This window comes from Suricata suricatta, chromosome 12 (assembly GCF_006229205.1).
Source record: "Suricata suricatta isolate VVHF042 chromosome 12, meerkat_22Aug2017_6uvM2_HiC, whole genome shotgun sequence".
In the NCBI taxonomy this organism is placed as follows: Eukaryota; Metazoa; Chordata; class Mammalia; order Carnivora; family Herpestidae; genus Suricata; species Suricata suricatta.
In genome coordinates this window covers 56,296,551-56,316,575 of record NC_043711.1, presented here as the reverse complement: position 1 = coordinate 56,316,575, position 20,025 = coordinate 56,296,551, and the positions used below count along the sequence as shown (strand labels likewise).

General features: G+C 48.8%; 1 protein-coding gene across 1 annotated transcript in view; it reads left to right on the top strand.

The window, feature by feature from the left end:
• Nucleotides 1-20,025, top strand: part of RUVBL1 (RuvB like AAA ATPase 1) — a 40,440-nt gene that overhangs the window by 7,805 nt on the left and 12,610 nt on the right. The window contains exons 3-8 of the mRNA XM_029918604.1: nt 2,828-2,960; nt 10,924-11,075; nt 14,825-14,914; nt 15,709-15,858; nt 17,757-17,820; nt 18,885-19,083. Coding sequence (XP_029774464.1) covers nt 2,828-2,960; nt 10,924-11,075; nt 14,825-14,914; nt 15,709-15,858; nt 17,757-17,820; nt 18,885-19,083 — 788 coding nt within the window. The remainder of the gene's footprint in view (nt 1-2,827; nt 2,961-10,923; nt 11,076-14,824; nt 14,915-15,708; nt 15,859-17,756; nt 17,821-18,884; nt 19,084-20,025) is intronic.

Below are 20,025 nucleotides of genomic sequence, written 5' to 3'. Positions count from 1 at the left end.
TTTGAGAGCATGCTGTGACACTTTTCTCGTCCCCCAGAGACACAGGCACGACCTACAAGCTTATACCTTGTATGTTAGGGGTTTTTTGTTTGTTTGATTTTTTTTTTCTCACCTTTTCTATGCATGTGTGGCCCTTGTTCAAGCTTTCTTTTTATTTGAGGGGGGATTCTCTCTTACCATCATACCTTGCTGAGGTTTCTGCTGTCTGTCAAAACCCTCCAAACTTTCAAGGCGATGGCAGTTTACTACTCTGGATTTTTTTTCTTATTTCTTTATGCCCGGCTGTTTGTAACAAGCAGGATTTCCCATGACTCTGTCTAGTGTGCCTATTCCTGGCAGCATGAGCCGTTCGTCCCTTTTGTAGTATGGTACTGTTTTCCTCCAGGAGATACAGGGCGCTCTCGCCACCGCTGGCTTGTCCAGCCCCTTCCATGCTTACAAGGCGTGCGGTAACTCTGCTGCTCTCCAGGCCCTGCTGGGCCCCACGGTGTGGACAGCTTACCTGAATGGAGGCAGGAACACGGGGCTTGTTTCAGGGACGCACATATGTGGTTCGGTCCGACCGCCCACCCTCGAGGATGCCGCCCTGCTCCTAGCAGGACTTTGGGTTTAGGTTTCCCAGAAAGGCAGTCTTCAGACGAGATGGGAAGTGAAGCGGATTTCTCGTCTTCTTCTGGCAACAACCTCTTTTTTGTATGCCACTTGCCACTTGTGTGGCAGAGAGTCACCAAGAAATAATGCCTTGGAGATGGGGGTTTGCCCCTTGGCTTCGTTGTGTGCTAACTGACATCGGGTGAGTTAGTAACTTGTGTGTTCCAGTTTCTAAATCTATCCAACGCAATATCAGATATCAACTACTAGATCATCAAGTTCATAGGCTAGTTGGGAGGGTCCACTGAGACCTCACGTGGGTGACCTAGCACTGTATACCAGGCGTGGGTGTAAGTGCTATATTGTATACTGCCTTCTGGGAACCTTTACAAGGAAGAAACTAGACATGCCTGAGGCATTTCTTATTTTAGGGAAGGACACTGATCATCTCTTCTGTGTTAGCCGGAGGTGGGGAGATGTCACCGAATCAGATATAGTCACTGTCTTTGATGTTCACAACTGAGGGTATGGAGTCAGGGCCTGTGGAGATAGCTGGGTGAGAAAGAGGAGTGACAGAAGGTGCCCGGTTTGGATAGTAGGTGGACGTGGTGCTGGAGTCCACTCCTCCCATGGTACCCTGTTGCGCTCCAGGGATCATTGCTTCGCTTTAGAGTATCGAGGAATGACTGTTTTAGAGGGGTCAGCCTCAAGGTCCCAAACTCAGATGCTCACTCAAAACGGCCGCAGGATGATGGAGTGCCTGGCTACATGCACAGATGCACAAGGTGACTCTGGTAGCCAGAGTGCCCCCCCGCCCCTGCGAAGTTCTACACCAGGTGTCACCACATAGTAATGGGGGCCCATTGTGGCCTGACTCTTTGGTTCCTCGAAAGAAGCCAGATACCTCAATGTGTATGGGAAATTTTCCAACATTAAAAAATGGGCAACAAATTGAGTTCAAAAACCCACATGAAACTTAGCAGGGCAAACAGAACTGGGCTATGGGCAATGAGTTTGCAACTTGTGATTTAATCCAGGATCTTGATTTGACAGGCGGGAAAACCAAGCACCAGAGGTTTGCCATGCACTCAGGGTCTTAGGGAAAATGAGTTACCGGACCAGGGCTACAGCCCAGTTTCTGCCCTTTCCACCAGTGCATTTTGTGCTACGTTACAGGCTGATTCTTGAGCAGTTGCTACCATTTTGAAACTATCACCAAAATGGCATTGAAAAGAAAATCTAAGAGAACCTCTCCTGGGCCAGTTTTAAATACTGCCTCAGAGTGTGGTTTATTGTTCAGTGCGAGCTTGTTTTCTTGCTCAGCCCAGAGCCCTTGGAACTGACCTTACCCAAGCTCTTGTTTCGGAGTTGAGGAAAGACAAAAATAACATTAAAATGCTATGGCATTTCCCTGTCCTGTACCAGCTTTAAAGCATTGGCTTTTCATACTTTACGTTTGACCATGCATCTATTCAATCTGCTTGTGTCTAGCATCTGTCAACTATGGCTATCTTACCAAAATCAATTTGTAGTTTACTAGGGCATGTTCAAGTGTAACTTGGGACCAGCTCATAGCTTGAGGATCTTCATAGCTCCCACATCCTTCTTCACCGTGTGAGGGCCACTCAATCCAAGTGAATGTCGCATAATTGAGTCTTTAATGAGTATTTTCTGATGGTCTGATGTCCTCCTGTGCCTGTAAAACCAGCAAGTAGTAGCTCAGAGACTGAGAGACTGGAGTCGTGTTTCAAGCCCTCCTTTGATACTGAGGGGACAGTTTTGGAAGACTACTAATTACGACTGGAACACGATCTTTGGAACCCTACAGCCAGAGTTCAAGTTCCCACTCTGCCATTTTGTAGATTATCATCCCCAGGACGTGTGATTTCACCTCTCCTGTGTCTCAGTTTCCTTGTTTGTAAAGTGGGAAGTGTTCAGTGTGTAGCTCACAAGGCAAGTGGGAGGGTCACGTGACACACTTAGCATCAGGCCTGCACTGGTGTCAGTGAGTGATAACTGGTAATTACAGGGATGATTAAAGATGCCATTTAGGTTATACATCGACTGTCCACAGAAGTCATTCAGCATTTATTGTGTGAAACATGCCAAATGATGTTCAAACTAAACGGACTAGATTTTCAGTTATTCCTCATTCATAAGTTTTTGATAGCATATGTTTCTGAACTATCATATTTTCAAGAACGTAAGACGAGTGCATTCCCCTTGTTTTCTGTAGACTGCTCTGGCCCTGGCTATTGCTCAGGAACTGGGCAGTAAGGTCCCCTTCTGCCCAATGGTGGGGAGTGAAGTTTACTCCACGGAGATCAAGAAGACGGAGGTGCTGATGGAGAACTTCCGTAGGGCCATTGGTGAGTATCACGTCTGTGGCAAGAGTTGCTCTCAGTTGCCCGGTTCGCCGAAGCTGCTTCGTGGTGCAGATGCCTGTATAGCTTGTATTTGTCATACTGCCATTTTTCTTTTGGCATCATAAGTGTTGTCTTTGCAAGCCACACAAAAACCCGACTCTTCTAGCTGAAACAATTTAGCAATCAGAAAATATGGGCCCTGGCTACGGGGTTGGGGTGTTTCATGTGACAAAATAGATGAGGCTATAAAGTGATCTTTTAAAAGCAAGTCAGATTTTCCAGGCGGCCTTATTGTGCTTTTAGAGGTGACTGTCCAGGGAAAGGGTTTGGACTGATGCAATAAGCTTCATGTGTCATGATGCTGGAACGTCCCAGGTCCTTGATGGTGAGCCCCAGGAAGCCATGTGGGGACAGGCAGAGGTTTGCGCTTGCAGGGGCAGCCCCCCCCCCCACATCAATTATAGCCTTTTGTTCCCATAAGAGGCATTCTCTGTCTTTGTTTTGTGCATGATGACGCAGTCTCAGGAAGTTTCACGACTTGCCTGCAGTGACCCAGCCAGTGAGTGGCAGTGCTGCAGTCTGAACCTATGTCTCTGATTCTAGAGCCTGTGCTCTGGAGACCTGTGGTGAAAGAAAATGGTTTCTCCCAAATATTGACCTTCTGTCCACTAGGATGTCTGGGCCCATCTCATTGCCCCATTTTTGTTGCCCTAGCTCCGGGAAAATCCCAGTGTCCCTCACATCTAGAAATAGTTTGTTTATTCCTTTTAAGATATTGGAAACTATTTATGTATGTCTCCACCTGTGGGAGCCTGTCTCAAGGATCCAGTTGCTGTGTCACAGGCTAGGAACCCTGATCACGGGGCCTGTACAGTTTTCCAGGCCCTTTGGTCATCAAAACAAGGGAAGCATTCTTCAGGAGGAAACTTACTGGAAAGCTTGGAGGCAATGATGAGAGTTTAAGAAAGAGTGGATTTGTCTCACCCGGAATCCTTGCCTTAAGACTGCTAACACCAAGGTCAGGGGTGGAATCGCGGAGGCACTTAGGCACAATTAGGGCTAGGCATCTCTTGCTGCATGAAGAGAGAAGCCGTTGGAGATGGTTTTGGTTGTCCAAGGATCTCTCTGGCTGGGGCATGGAGAGGGGATGGCGGGGGGAGACTGAGCAGGAGATGCTGGGGCTTAGACCTGGTGGTGGTAGCAGAGGCAGTAAGAAGTGGTTGGATTCCGGATCTAGTCAGATGGTGGAGCTGACAAGACTGCCCAGAGGACTTGATGTGGGGTGCGGTAAGAAAGAGGGAGCCGTTGGGGGATGGGAAAGTCTGGAGAGGAGCAGACTGGGTGTCTGTTAGACATCTGCTGTGGGGGGAGTGTCTCCTGGGGCCCGGTTCCTGGCACACGGTGGGGCCCAGCGCACGTTTTCTGAGTGAGAGAAGTGGCCGGACTTTAATGCACATAGGGAACAGACGCCCTTAGCGATCAGTCTGTGTCTGGTGATAGGCACGCTCTGCTTGGTTTACACGGGGTTTTTTAAAATACATGATGAGTTCGTTGTCGGTGTTTAGAAATTGGGGAATGTCTTATGAAGTCCTCCTTTCTGGCTTCCCGAGAGAGGCAGCAGTCGGGCTGGTCTCAGCAGGGTCCCCTTCCAGAGCCAGCTTGTGCTCCAGCCTGCCCTCTGCCCGGGACAGTGGGCCTGCTCCTTCCTGCTGCCTGCCAGGCGCTGGCCCTCAACCAGGGCCCCGCGAGCGCCGGAGCGGGGACTACTGTGCCATACCCGAGACACTGCGAGCCGTGTCTGTAGGCTAAGCTTTGTGTTATGCAGATAAGGACTTTTTTTTTTTTAACTGCAAAATATTTCCCACTGGAAATCTTTCATACTGTGAAACATGAGATTTTTTTGGTGGCCATTATAAACTGAAATATAACATACTTATAGAAAAGTATGTAAAGCATGCCTGTAATTGAACAATTTAACAATTTCTCATGAGGTCAACGCTAATGCTGTCACCACTTGGCTCAGGGGACAGGGTAGAGCCAGCACACCGAAGCTGTCATTCTGGCCCTGGCTGGCCACAGCCCCTGCCTTCTCCCCCGCCAACCCACAGAGTTCTAGGGCCACATGGCCACGGCCTCTGCTCATCAGAGCTGTACAGCAGGGTGGCTGAGTTTTGCCCTTTTCTTATTTTCTTTCTTAAAGTTTATTTTGAGAGAGAGAGAGATTGAGATGGAGCAGGGGCAAATACAGCAAGAGAGGGAGAGGGAGAGAGAGAATCCCACAGCAGCACTGGCTGTGACTGACAAACACTGGGGAAAAACTCCACTATCCATCAAATGTGGAAGAGATGCCTAAATGTGGCTTGTTCATGCTGGCAGCACAGAGCCTGACATGGGGCTCGAGCTTACAAACCGGGAGATCATGCCCTGAGCTGAAAGCAAGAGCTGGTCGCTTAACTAACTGAGCCCTGCCCACCCCCCTTTTTTTAAAACTTTATTTTTTATTTTTATTTATTTATTTATTTTTGAGAGAGAGACAGTGTGAACAGGGGAGGGTCAGAGAGAGAGGGAGACACAGAATCTGAAGCAGGCTCCAGGCTCTGAGCTAGCTGTCAGCACAGAGCCCGATGCAGGGCCTGAACCCATGAACCATGAGATTATGACCTGAGCGGAAGCCAGTCGCTTAACTGACTGAGCCACCCAGGCAACCCCCGCCCCCTTTTTAAAAAAAATTTTTTTCTAATGTTTGTTTATTTCTGAGAGAGAGAGAAAGAGACAGAGCACGAGCAAGGGAGGGGCAGAGAGAGAGAGGGAGACAGAGAATCCAAACAGGGTCCAGGCTCTGCACTGTCAGCACAGAGCCCAACATGGGGCTCAAACTCACAAACCGTGAGACCATGACCTGAGCCAAAGCCAGACATTTAACTGACTGAGCCACCCAGGTGCCCCTGTGTTTTGCTCTTTTAAACGTCATCTAAGTGGAGCCTGGTTTAAGGTGGTTTAAGTGTCGCCTCTTTGGCAATGTGCACGTTTGTGAGGTTTAGGCCAGTGTCATTACATGTTTGGCCGTCTTTGGACTTCTGCATCGTATCTGGAATAAGGGTGGAAATGGGCCATAGGACCCAGGGTTTATAAAATCCTTTCGAGTCCCTTCTAAAAACTTAACGTGTGCCAAAGGTTGCATTTAGCTCCCTAATTAAGATGCCACAACTGGCTCAAATACCCAAGCACTTTTAACATTTATCTTTAATTATTTAAAAAAGAAAAAAAAAAGATTTTTCTGCCAGCGATAAAATCTGACAAAACTGACTTTCACACAAGTGCACGCGCTTAGGTTGCATAAAGGCAACTGTAATGCTTTGCAATTTGAAAAAATAGAGATAAATCCCCTAGGTATCCGTATTGTGCATTGCCATTTTCAAGGGGAGGGGTGGTGCAGTCCCTTTGATGGCGGTGAGGTAGAGAGAATTTCTTGATCCTGCCACAGCATAAAAAGGCAGGCCATTGACTATCTTCAAAAAGGAACCCTGCCCATCTTCCTCTGCCTTTGAATTTTTGTGAAGTTGGCGGGGGGGTGGGGGGGTGGGGGAGAAGCAGCAAGCTGACCAGAAATAAAAAGCAAGGAGTCTGTGGCGTTTCCTTGACGTGATGAAGGTCCCTGTCAGGGACTTAGAAACCCGAGCCCATGGATGAAACCTGTGTCGTTTGTGGTGCCGGCGCCAGAGACAGCACCTGCCCAGCCCCCTCCCTGGCCAACAGCCACTTTCATTGTCCGTCAGCAGCATCCCCTGCCTGCTTGTCAGCACAGAGCGACTGCTAAACAAATACGGGCACTCGTGAGAGACGGGAATGCCTTTCTTCCCCACTCGAGGAATTTCATGTCATGGTCATTAGCAGGAAATAGAGGGAAGCGTTCCACTGGAAGGAATTTATCTCTGTGGGCTATATAACATTTTTGATTTAAAAAAAAATCCGAGTTAATCTTAGAAGTACAGGATTTTACAAGTATGTCACAGGCTTCTGATACATTCATGTAGTTTGGCATACGGTTGTCTTGATGTTCAGGAACTAAGACTTTGGTAAGATGAAAATGAAACATGACCTCTCTTTTGGGGCTATTCCAGAACTTCCATTTGTAGGCTATCAGATTGAATGAAGGCAGAGTAGAACTCTTCCTTAACTTTAATATCTGAGAGAGCCTTTGTCCTGGTTGGGTTTCTGGGGAAAGAAGGCAGTGGACCCAGTGATAAGGTAATGCCCACACTTAAAAGCGGGAAGTGAGTCAGAGTGTCTGAGACCATGGGCACTGTTTCTTTGTGCCACCGGGCTATTAGTGTATCAGAACAGAGGTGGCTTGGTGGTGAGGACGCCCACACCATATCTAGGCTACCTGTCCTCAGACGCAATTTATGTGAGTAGAAGAGTTCCTCGTGCCTTCTTAAATGAGCGCTTCTCCGCCTTGACCATACATTGGCATCATCAGGGCAGCTTTAAACTAATAACAAGGGCAGTCCCAAGCCCTGAACTTCAGTGGCAAATGGTCTGAGGGCAGCCAGGGCATGGAGAGCTGTGGACACCTCTCGGGATTCTCTCAGGGGTGAGAGCTGTGACAGAGACTCCGGCTGAGGTTGAGAGCAGCGTTCTCAAACCTTAAGCCTTCAGCATTCCTCCTTTGCCAGGTCCCACCGCTATTACTTACTTCAATATTTCTTTTTAAAGTGACGTGGCACTTTTGTGTGCACATACAATAAAGTGCATGGAGCGTAAAGTGTATAGCTCTGTGAATTGTCATAAAAGGAAAACCCATGCCACCAACAGCCCGGCAAGAGAGAATTGCCAATACCCGAGAGTATCCTTCATGTCTGTCCCCAGTCTCCTTCCTTCCTTCCTTCCCCACATTAATGACCATCTTGATTCTAGCATTGTAGTTGTAGTTATGCCTGTTTTTGAACCTCATATATACAGTCATGCAGTATGTATTCTTCTGTGTTTGGCGTCTTTTCCCCAAAGTTATGTCTGTGACATTTGCTGGGTGTTGGAGTTTCCCCAGTGTGTGACCATCACCGACAGGGCTGCTCTGACCATTACTGGCTGTGTCCCTTGGTGCACACGCATTCCCATAGCTGGTGGGCATAGGAGCTTAATTACAGGGATACGGGCATTCGTGTGTTCAACTTTAGGAGATGTTAGTGTGTTGGTTCTAAAGTATTTGTACTAATTTACACTCCCATTCACAGTGCAAACCTTCCTGCTGTTCTGCATCCTCACCAGCTCTTGGAATTGTCATCCTTTTCATTGTAATGATTCTTGAGATTGTAGAATCGTATTTCATTGCTGGTTGTTTTTTTTTCTTTTTAGCTTGGAAACTTTCAAATGTACAAAAAGTAGTCAAATGCTGGCCTTCCCCCCACCCCGGTTTCATCACCAGGCTTCAACTCATAGTGGATCTTGATTGATCTGTAACCCCTATTATTCCCCTTCCAGATTCTTTTGGAGTTAATTGCAGACCTACTTTTCCATCCATTCATAAAGTCTGTGTCTGAAAAATAAGGACTTAAAGGAAACCCCATTGTACCACTCTGTCCTGCCTAGAATAGACGAACAATATATTCCTTAATGTCATCAAACATTTTTTTTTTTTTACTTTTTTTAAATGTCTATATTGAGAGACAGAGACAGAGAGTGAGCAGGGGAGGGACAGAGAGAGAGGGAGACACAGAATCTGAAACAGGCTCCAGGCTCTGAGCTGTCAGCACAGAGCTCGCCGCGAGGCTTGAACCCATGGACTGTGAGATCATGACCTGAGCCTAAGTTGGACGCTCAACTGGCTGAGCCACCCAGGCGCCCTCTTAATGTCATCAAATACCTAGTTAGTGTTCAAATTTCCAGTTGTCTTGTGTCACAGTGTGTGTCTTCTTTTTTGAGGATTTTTTGAATTATTGTTTGAACCAGGAGACAGTCTATTTGCATGTTTGATTGGTTGATATATGTCTTCTATCTTCTTAGACTCTGGGTTTCCCTTACATTTGCGTTTTTTCCTTGGGGCAAAACATGAATTTGCTGGAGACTAGGATCTTACCCCAGGGCTGGCAGAAAAGACTGCTGGGGTCAGTGGGCACATGTTACCTGGAAGAGGAAAGGACAGAGCAAGCGTTTTGCGCAAGGCAGTCAGGGAGCTGGGGCACCGTGGTGGGAAGAAGCTGGAAGCTTCTCAGAGCCAGAAGACTTGCACTTTTGTCCAGGGTCTGCCACGGAAGGAGGAAAGGATGCTTTGCTCCCCCTCTTGGAGCTGACTTCCCCTCTGTAAAATGACCTAGAATCCTCACTCTGGCTGTTTGACGGGGCTAGGTTGGGGTGTGCCGGCACCTCCTCTGTCCTCACGGTCCCAGTGCAGGATTCGATGTGGCAGTGACACACACGCCCTCCACAGACGGGGCGGGAGGGCTGTTTCTGCGCATGAAGAGGCCACCACGCCATAGATTTATAGTATGTTCCTACTGGTGTGGCCTGCCACTTTCCTCAGTGTAGGGACTCCGTCTGTACTCGTCTTCCACTAGTGACCCAGGGATGTTTTCCTCCTTGCCTTTGAGTTGATGGCATGTACAGTGACCTAAAATTGCTTTCTTGCCGATGTAGAGTTCTTGCAAAACAGATGCATTAGCTGTTAACTCACCTGCAGTGGGCTGTGGTTCCAGAGAAAGCCATTTGTGTCTCTTGACTCAGACCTTGGTTTTTGGGAGAGCTTGTGCGTGCATGGGTGTGTGTGTGCTTTCAGAGAAGCTGTGTTCAGGGCTATGCATTTGTTTTCCTGCCTTAAGAAAACCTTTATTTACAGGGTGTTTGGGTGACTCAGTTAAATGTCCAACTCTTTATCTCAGGGCAGTGAGTTTAAGCCCCTGTGTTGGGCGCTGTGCTGGGTGTGGAGCTTACCTGTAAATACATACACACGTATATCCATACATGCATACATACATCCTAACAGAATTTAAGAAAAAAGAAAACAAAACCTTTATGAGTAATTATCATTGCTTTGTTAGAAAAACTCAAGGGGCACCTAGGTGGCTCAGTTGGTTAAGTGTTTGACTCTTGATTTCAGCTCAGGTCATGATTTCACGGTTAATGGGTTCGAGCCCCACAAAGGGCTTAGCGCTGACCATGCAAAGCCTGCTTCGGATTCTCTCTCTCTCAAAATAAATAAGTAAACTTAAAAAATGTTTAAAAGAAAAGAAAAATCCAATTTTCTTTGTGTATGTATGTGGGTACATATACGGGAAGAAAACATAATCATAGCTAGATAGCTCAGTGAGTCTTCATAAAGTCAGCACACTTAACCAGCACCAGCAACCAGCTGGTGTAACCAGCACCCAGATCAAGAGACCAGTATTAGAACTCCAGAAGCTCCTTGTGCCCCTTCAGTCACTCTTCCCTGCAGGGACATCCTGTGTTAACTTTGGAGGCAAAAGAGGCTTGATCCAGATGAGGCCTGCGTTTTAGGGTGGGGGGTGTTATGATGGACCTGGGCTATTGCATCAAATGGCAACCTCCTTAGAGATCATGGGCATTACAGGGAATTTGCGGAAGTATCTGTAAACAGATTTCTTAGGTCTTGGATAGTCTGTCTGATGACCCCCACCCTTACCCTTGAGTAGCTTCCTCCATCTATGCATTTATGTGTGTGGCTATTGACTGTCTAGCAGAGGGGGATCAGGTCTCCGGAGTCCCGGCAATCTGTGTGGGTGCTGGGTGGGAGGCACAGGTTGCCATGGGAGTCATTGGAGGGTAAGGAAAATGGTGTCAGGCAAGCTTTCTATTTTGGGCATATATTATTAGTAAGACTGACTTGTCAGTCTTTGTGACGTGGAAGTTTTGTGGCTAAAAAGGCTATTAAGGAGTGAGAGAGAGAGAGAGAATATGGATTTGTGAGAGAGAATTCTGCTTCTCACCAGAGCTCACACGCCGTCTCTTCCAGGGCTGCGAATAAAGGAGACCAAGGAGGTTTACGAAGGCGAAGTCACAGAGCTGACTCCGTGTGAGACAGAGAACCCCATGGGGGGGTATGGCAAGACTATCAGCCATGTGATCATAGGATTAAAAACAGCCAAAGGAACCAAACAGTTGAAAGTGAGTACATGTTTGTTGGCTCTTTATTCTTGCCTCAGAATCTCTTAGCACTGTGTGGCCTTGGGCAAGTGGTGTAAACTCTCTGTGTCGCATTTTTCTCTGTGTGCTGTGGGTGATGATACATCACAGGGCCGCTTGAGGATGTTATGTGTACAGAGCAGTACCTGGAATAGGCCAAGTTCACAGGGAGACTCAATAAAGATAGCTCTTGCTTTTCTCATTGACCCCTAGGAAGCTGTATGTTAAAACATGAGCTGCGTGCTTGCTGTCCTGTATCCTATCTTATGACCATGTGTCAGAGGCCACAGGCCTGGCTCTGAACCTGTGGATTAATTTTTCAGATATCAGTACCCATGCTTCTGGAAAGAAGCGGCATGGAGTAACCTGGTAAGAGCTGTATAAGATAACAAATGGACATCTGAAGGACCCAAACACAGAATCCTGACCGCCAATTCCCGACACATATAGTGGCTTCAGTGGCTGGTTCTGCTCAGGCTAGAGCTTCATGGAGACACCATAGTGCTGGCAGTGTGGAGCCCTCAGTTACCCTCCTCAGACACTTGTGTGCCAGCCTTGAGGGTGGCGGGTGGCAGTGGCGCCTGGGGGAACAGTGTGGTTTGGAGCCAGACAAGGTCTGAAAGAGAGGCCAGGCTCTGCTGCCGGCGGCGATGTGGCTTTTGGCAGCGATGTGGCTTTTGACGAGTCACCTAATCTTTGAGCAGTGGTTTCTTTATCTGTTAAATGGGGTGATGGTTGGCTATGTCTTGGAGTTCTTAGAAGGATAGAAAAGCTGTAGCTTTGGGTGTAGCCCTAGTTACTTAGCAACTGGTAGCTGTTGATGTTACCATGAGAGCCTTCAGTTAGAGAAACAGGGCAATTGGGCTTGTAGGTATTGCCTTATTATCTATAGTAAATAGTATTATAATAATTATAAAAGCATTATAGCTCTTATTTACTGGATGTGGCAGGCCCTAAGCGGGCTAAGTGCTTCAACAAATATTTCATTTGTTGTCATTTATAGCTTTCTACACGTGTATGTGCCATGCGTATAACTTCCCTCATGTTAACAGATAAGGGAATTGAGCCTTCATCAGGAGGGTAAGCGGTTATCTGAGGGCCCTACGGCTTGTTCACAGGGAGAGCAGACTCTGCGTCCCAGCTGTGATGCTGTCCCTCCAACTTGCTGTGTGACCTTTAGGAGCCAGTTGGGCTCTTTGGGCCTCAGGGTGCCCATCTGTGACCTGTGGCGGATTGACCATATAATTTCTCCACCTTTGCTGTCTTCTGCGATTTTATGGTTCTTTGATTCTGTTTGGTGGCTTCTTGGTCACTGCTTTATGGAGATCATAAAAATGTCACTTTCGCAGAGGGTCATTTTTCTTCTTCCTAACAGGGTTTCCATCTCAGGAGCTTACCTCTGCAAGTATCTCTTTTAAACCTCCCCCTCAGCTCTCCCATTCTGTATTAATTAGATTTCTTAGTAGGATCTGCCGCCTTTCCAGTAATTACATCTTCAGTCAATTCATTTGGGAAATTAACCGATATTAAAGTGCTTCAGGCAAAAAAAAAAAAAAAAAAAAAAGGACCCCTCCCCAGTGTAGGATAGCTGAAGTCAGGACTGCTGGTTACATTTCCACTCTCCATCAGGCCGCTCTGCACAGTTTCTTCAAGAAAATAACAGAGTGGGGGGGCGCCTGGTGACTCAGTCGGTTAAGCGTCCACTCTTCGTTTTGGCTCAGGTCATGATCTCTCAGTTTCAATTTGGGCCCCATATCCGGTTCTGTGCTGACAGAAAGGAGGGAGCCTGCTTGGGATTCTCTCCCTTGCTCCCTGCCCCTCCCCCACATATGCTGTCTCTGTCTCTCCAAATAAATAAATAAAGCTTTAAAAAGAAAAAAAGAAAGAAACAACATGAGGGGGAAACTAAAATTTTCTTCTTCTGAGATGAGTGCTTCTAGCTCCTTTGAGCATATGTATAAATACAAAGGAGCTCAAATAGTTGGTGTAGGTATTGATTCGTGCAGGAGGAGAGAATGCCATACTTGCCATGATTATCTCATGCCTCCCTCACGCCAGGCCCTGTGCCATAAGCTCTGTTCCTTGTGCGCTGGGAGGTTGCCAGGCCCCACCCTGCCTGTGACTCGGAGCCCCGAGTTTGTTCCAATGGTTACTGTCTCTAACAGTTTAAGTGAAATTTAGCTTTAAATAAAAGCCACCCATTTTAAGTGTGCAACTCCAGGGATTTTAAGCCACTTACGGAGTAGTGCGGCCATCAGCATTGTCCAATTTCAGAACACTGTCGGCACCCCAAAACACCTCCTGCCTGTTGACAATACGCTCATTCCCACCCACACCCCTGGCAACCACCAATCCATTTTCTGTTTCTGTGTTTGTCCTTTCTGAACATTTCATGTAAATGGAACTGTACACACATGTGCTCTTTTGTGTCTGCCTTCTTTTAAAAAATATATTTTTTTAATGTTTTTATGTATTTTTGAGAGAGAGAGAGAGAGAGAGAGAGAGAGAGAGATAACGTGAACAGGGGAGGGTCAGAGAGCGAGGGAGACACAGAATCCGAAGATAGGCCCCAGGCTCTGAGCTGTCAGCATAGAGCCCAACACGGGACTCAAACCCATGAACCGTGAGATCATGACCTGAGCTGAAAGCAGATGCTCAACTGACTGAGCCACCCAGGCGCCCCTGTGTCTGCCTTCTTTCACTGAGTCCTGGGTTTTTACTCTTTAATTTTGAGACAAAGCCCAAGTTTTTTGCGCATTATAAAATATAAAGTTTAACTGAGAGAAACAGGTGTCCTTGAAGTTTGACAGAGAGAAACTTACTTTTTAAGTTTATTTATTTAGAGAGAGCACACATGAGCAGGGAGGGGCAGAGAGGGAGATTGAGAATCCAAGCAGGCTCCACGCTCAGCAGAGAGCCCGACACGGGGCTCAGTCCCACAACTCTGGGGTCATTGCCTGAGCTGAAATGAGTCAGACGCTTAACCAACCAGGCGCCCCAAGAAACTTATGTTTAAATCCTGACTCCTGATGAAGATGCTGTCCTAGAGTATTGAACATCAAAGGTGGCCTGAGTCTGGACGATGGGCAGAAAAGCAGCAGTCCCCCAAATATACTCCTCTCCTTTTCTGGAGACATCAGGCAGGCCCAGAAGAGCAGACGTGGATCTGAATCAGAAGGCCTGGGAACGATCCTGGTTTGTGTTTCCCTTTGGATGTTTACACCCGGGTGCTGCTATGTGGATGGGGAAACGGAGGCCCAGAGAACCTTGTCCAAAGTCATAGGACCTCAGGGTTCCAGCCACGGAGAGCAGTTAGGTCCAGCAGACGCTTTGCTTGCAGGAAGTCCCACCCCACCTGAGGCGCCGAGGGGAAGAAGTGAAGCAGGGACGCAGCCTCCGAAGGGGACGTTAGGGCCTGTGGACAGGATAAACCTCCCCCAAAAGCAGAGCTGTATTTGCTGTTTTGTGACCTCCGGAGTAAAAAGAATAACAGATCTCTCCTTGTGCTCTCCCTGGGTGCTCACTGTCCTGCTGTCTCTAGGACACACATCCCTAAAGCCAGTGGTCCCCTAAGTCCACACACACACACACACACACACACACACACATTGTCCATATAGGTAGCTACCTCCAGCCTCTTGTGGAAAGGTTCCTTATAGTATGTTGGAAATAAATATTGTGTCACAGTTCTCTGAGTCAAGTTTTGGGTTTTTTCTTTTTTTTTTTTGAAGCTGGACCCCAGCATTTTTGAAAGTTTGCAGAAAGAGCGAGTGGAAGCTGGAGATGTGATCTACATTGAAGCCAACAGTGGGGCTGTGAAGGTAATGCTGTGACTGGTGTGTGCGAGGAGGCCAAGGTGACAAGGGGTGATTTTCTTCCTGGGGTGCGGGGTGTGGGGTGCCGGGAGGGGCCAGCATGTGGCGCGATGCTGATGGGAGGTCAGCAGTTGCCCCTTTGGGTTTAATAAAGTTTGCTTTCCCTTTATCTTCCTTCTTTAACCTTCTTGTGATTAACACAGACAGTCTGTTCGAAAAATACTAAAACCTGTTTAGAGGCGGAGTGCAGGGTGAGAAAGCAAAACAACTGTAGTCATTTTCAAATTGAAATGTGCAGTGTATTTAATCTTCTTTTTATCTCTTTGGTATTTTCTTCCCAAGATATATGCATGTGGAAAGGGATGCTGCATTAGTTGGCATTCTTTTCATATCTGATTTTCAGTGTCCTGTACAGTGTTTCTCACTGTTTAATGGATGAGCATAGTACTTCATATCATACGATAAATCACCCACCTATAAAAGGGTCTGAACAGCTCCCTCCGTCTTCAGTTAATCTACTGGATTTGCCCTTTATCAGGAATTGCATACAGTTAAAAGAAGGGGGGGGTGGGGGAAGAGTCTTGGAGAAAGTATCAGGTGTTTCTCAACTGGGTTTTTGGAGCCGGGTGATGAGAGATAGCTCCCTTCTCCTGGCAGCAGGGGGTGGGGCACATTTGGAGTTTGTCGGGGAGGTGGTCAGGCTGGCGGTTGGGAGCTGAGACTCCTCTCACTTAGCACCATGCCATCCGGGGCCTTGGCAGCGAAAACTCACCAGGCACTCGGCTTTTCTCTTCTCGCAGAGGCAGGGCAGGTGTGACACCTACGCCACAGAATTCGACCTTGAGGCTGAAGAGTATGTCCCCTTGCCAAAGGGGGATGTGCACAAGAAGAAGGAAATCATCCAGGATGTGACCTTGCATGACTTGGATGTGGCCAACGCGAGGCCCCAGGTACTGCCTCGATGCCGGCACGCCGCACACACGAGCCCTTTTGTGTCTGCTCAGCAGCTCTGGGAACAACTGTCAGAGTCTCACTGCCGTTTCTTAGGGCAGCCGATCCTTTTCTATCTGTAATGTTCAGCAATTAACATCGACATGAGCTACGAGGGACTCTTTTGTTCCGATTCAAATGCTCTAGTCACAGATGATTTCATGTGTATTGTTTCTTATCCCAGCCGAGCCTCTGGCCCTGAGCTAGCCAGCTTCTTCTGTGGCTTCTCTCCAGCACTGCGCTCCCGCCTGGGACTCTCCAGCTGTGAATGGAGGGCGGCGGGAGTGTTCTTTGAGACCTTTGCAGGATTTCAGAAAGCCCCGCAAAGCTGTGTCTTCACCTGGCTTAGCAAAATCGTCAGTGTTTTCACTTTGAGTGGGAGTCGTGTCTGCTCCTCACACTGACAACACGGACACTTACACCTTGACTGACAAGTGTGGGAAAGTATAATATGACTTCATGACACCTCTGGGAAGTGTGGGGTTTTACATCCCTGATTCTGCCCTGCTGTTAGCCTTTCAGTTTGATTTCCTTTTGACCCTAAGAGCGTCCACCTCCTCATCAGCAGGGAATAGACTTTCTGCCTCGAAATTTGACCCTTGGGTGTTTTGCCCCTTGGAGCCTTGGCCCAGAGATTGCTGAAGAATTGTCCTGGGCCAGCAGGTTCCTCAGTGTTAGAACGGCTGCCCCCAAACCAGCCTCCTGGGAGTGTTTGCCCGAGTTAGAGCATCTAGCCAAGAATTGGGAGTCAGGGATTGTGTCACTCTGACACCAGTGAGCTCAGCCAGTTAGTCAGTCGGTGTCCCCAGGGTATCTGGGATTTAGGGCTCTCTGGTTTTGAGTTCCCTTCTCCGCGAAGATGGCATTTTAGTTCTTACCCTGCAGGATCAAGTGTTGGGGGTTCTCAGGAAACATTTGCTATGTTTTATAGCTGAACATTTAGTAAGCACCTCTGTGCGGAGGGTGTGGTGACAACTGGGGATCACAAAATGCCATGCAGATGACAAAACACCTCTGGCTGATGGCACTGGGAGGGGTGGCGGTGGGACGGCCAGCTGTGGGCCAGTGGCGAGCCTGTTGGCGGCCAGCCCTTCTACAGAGTCGGCCCCCACAATCGAGCAGCTCCAGGCCAGCACTGCGTTAATGGTGCTTGTAGTCGAGTCTGGTGAGGAGACATGGGAACGTAGATGGGTATGTCCTAACACTTCCTTTGACAGTCCGTCTGTCCCCGAGGGAGCCAGAGTGTCGGCAGATGATAGGGGGCGCTTGACCTGACACTTCCAGAAAGGAGACGGTGCTTCCTGGTGGGTGGACGAGTGTGCAAAAGCCCTGAAAGAACGTGGGTGTTCAGAGGAGGGTACAGTCCTGTGCGGCTAGTCAGGGAGTACTGACTGGGAAGGAGATGGCTGGAGGGGACCAGGGCAGGCCCTGCAGAGCTGGCACTTCCCGCGAAGGGCTTTCGCTCCTTGCAGGCTGAGGGGGACCTCTTAAAACTTCCTCTGTGTTCGGGTGCCTGGGTAGCTCTCACGGTTTGTGCGTTCAAGTGCCACATCAGGCTCTTTCCAGACAGCTCAGAGCCTGGAGCCTGCTTTGCATTCTGTGTCTCCCTCTTTCTTTGCTCCTCCCCTGCTCGCTCTCTGTCTCTCTCTCTCTCACAAAAGTAAAATAAATATTAAAAAAACAAAACAAAACAAAATATTTCCTCTGTGTTTAGAAGCTCCTCAGGCTTTTGGGTGTGTCTGGGTTCCCCACGCCTTGGGAACCCATGTCCAGTTGAATAGTTGTTGGGGGTAGTGGCGATGAGTCTTCCGCAGGGGCCTTGGAGAGCGGGACTGACTCTACGTTTTCTGTTACGCAGGGCGGACAAGACATCCTGTCAATGATGGGCCAGTTAATGAAGCCAAAGAAGACGGAAATCACAGGTAAGAGAACTAGCAGGCCGGCGAGCAAGATGCTGGGTGCCAGGGCCCAGTTGCTGATGTGCCATGTGAGGCTTTGTGAGTGAACCCTGGACCTGAGGAAATGGCCTTGGGCCAGGTTCTTCCTTCCTCTTCACCCAGAGCCTGCCACTGTCCTGGCAGCCTGTGGCCGGTTTGGACAGCTGTAAATAAAGCACACCATGTGCTGTCTGGCCCTGAGCGCTAGCTCAGCCTCCTGAATACAGTCTGTATCCTTGTACTCATCTGTGCAAGTGAGGGTTGTCACGTTAGCCTGTTAGAGTCGCCAAGAGCAGTGTCTGTGCTTTAACCCTTTTCTCCACTCTGCCTCTTCTGACCAGCCCTGCCTCATGGCTCTGGTGACAGACGTGGCATCAGATCTTCCTGTTCTGTGTCTGTGAGCTGCTCCCCTCTGATAGTACAGGAGCTGGTTTGGAGGGTGAGAACCGTGACCTTAGGTGGTCCTCTTTGACTCCTGAAAGTCTTGCCCCTCTCGAGCTCTGAGGTAGGACCTTTCCCCAGAGCCCGCAATTCTCCCAGGTTTTTTTTCCAGAGAGGCTGGGCACCCTATTCCTTCACCTAGGCAACTTGATTGAAAGTTAATTAACCTAAGCTTTGTCTACAGGGCCAAAAGAAAGAGTCATTTACTGAGTGCAGAATTTGCATATGAAAACTCATTTCGCACAGGGCTCCCCACTCTGGGATGTGGCAGAGCATTGGGTATGTGGGTGTGAGCAGTAAGGCAAGGTGAGGGGTGCAACTGGGGGGCAGATGCGTGCCCTTGCGAAGACACGCAAAACAGTAAGCCACTTATAAACTTAACAGGACACGTTGGCGGGGGAAGCTGCTAGCTCTGTGACTTCCAAATGGTGACTGTCCGCCGTCCAGATGACGGCGCTGGAGTGGGGACATCCCTGCCTGGGGCCACACAGCTAGCAGTAAAACTGGGCTCCACACTTGGGTTTGGGTTGGATCCGGATGGGGGACAAGGAGAGAAGGGGAGCACCTCCCCCACCTGACCTTGCCCATCTACTCTCGCTGCCTCCTAGACAAGCTTCGAGGGGAGATTAACAAGGTGGTGAATAAATACATCGACCAGGGCGTTGCTGAGCTCGTTCCGGGGGTGCTCTTTGTGGATGAGGTCCACATGCTGGACATCGAGTGCTTCACCTACCTGCACCGGGCCCTGGAGTCTTCCATCGCCCCCATCGTCATCTTCGCATCCAACCGAGGCAACTGTGTCATCAGGTAGGGTGGCCACTGCCAGTTTCTGTCTGGGTTCGTGTCCACCTCTGGCATCACTTTAAACCCATAACCTAATCAGTGGGGCTGGAGCCGAAGGGAGGTCACGGTTGTCCTGAGAGGCCTGTCTTCACAGGTGGTCCATGCATCAGCCTCCTGCTATCGTGGCCACCAGAGGCAACAGCCAGTCAACTTGTTACTGAATGTGAGGGCCTCCCGCATGGTCTCTGGGGTGGCGGTGTGGTATGATTGGGTCATTGAGTTGTGGTGGCAAAGGTCAGGTCAGACAGGCTGGCCACGGGTGGTCCTGCGTAGTCAGCTCCCATCTTCCTGCCAGCTGTGGGCAGTCAGTGCTCTTGGCTTCATACTTTAGATGAAGAAACCTAATGGCAGAATAACTTGCTGCTGGTCAGAAAGATAGGCTGAGGACCCAAATCTTTCTGTTAATGAAACCAGTATTTTCTCTCTATCCCAGGCCTTCCTGGAGCTGCACTGGCACCTGCCCCCACCCCAACCCTGTAGGCCTGCTTTTGGGAAGGGTAAATGTTGAGGCCTGGAAGGCGCATGCCCATGTGTGCTCACCCTGCCAGGGCTGGGACGGGGGACTTCCCTGAGGTTCTTTTTCTCCTGATTTCCTCTGGAGGCTGATGAGCCCCTGAGAACACACCGTCTTCCTAGTGCTCAAAGACCCTGGACTTGGTAGTTGCCTTGCTCTTTTGCTTAAATGTTGAGGCCTGGTCCCAGCAGTGCTGGGGCATGAAGCTGGGTGGTGAGGAGCCCTTTTCAAGCCTGTGATGAAGTCATGTAGGCAAACAGAGCTGTGGAGGCTGCGTGCTCCTGGCATCTGGGGTGGCCGGAAAGAGACCCTGGGGCCCATGACTATCTCAGCACGGAGCTGGGACAAACCGAGTGAGGAGCCCGAATTGCTGATTCACCCAGACTTGCCTC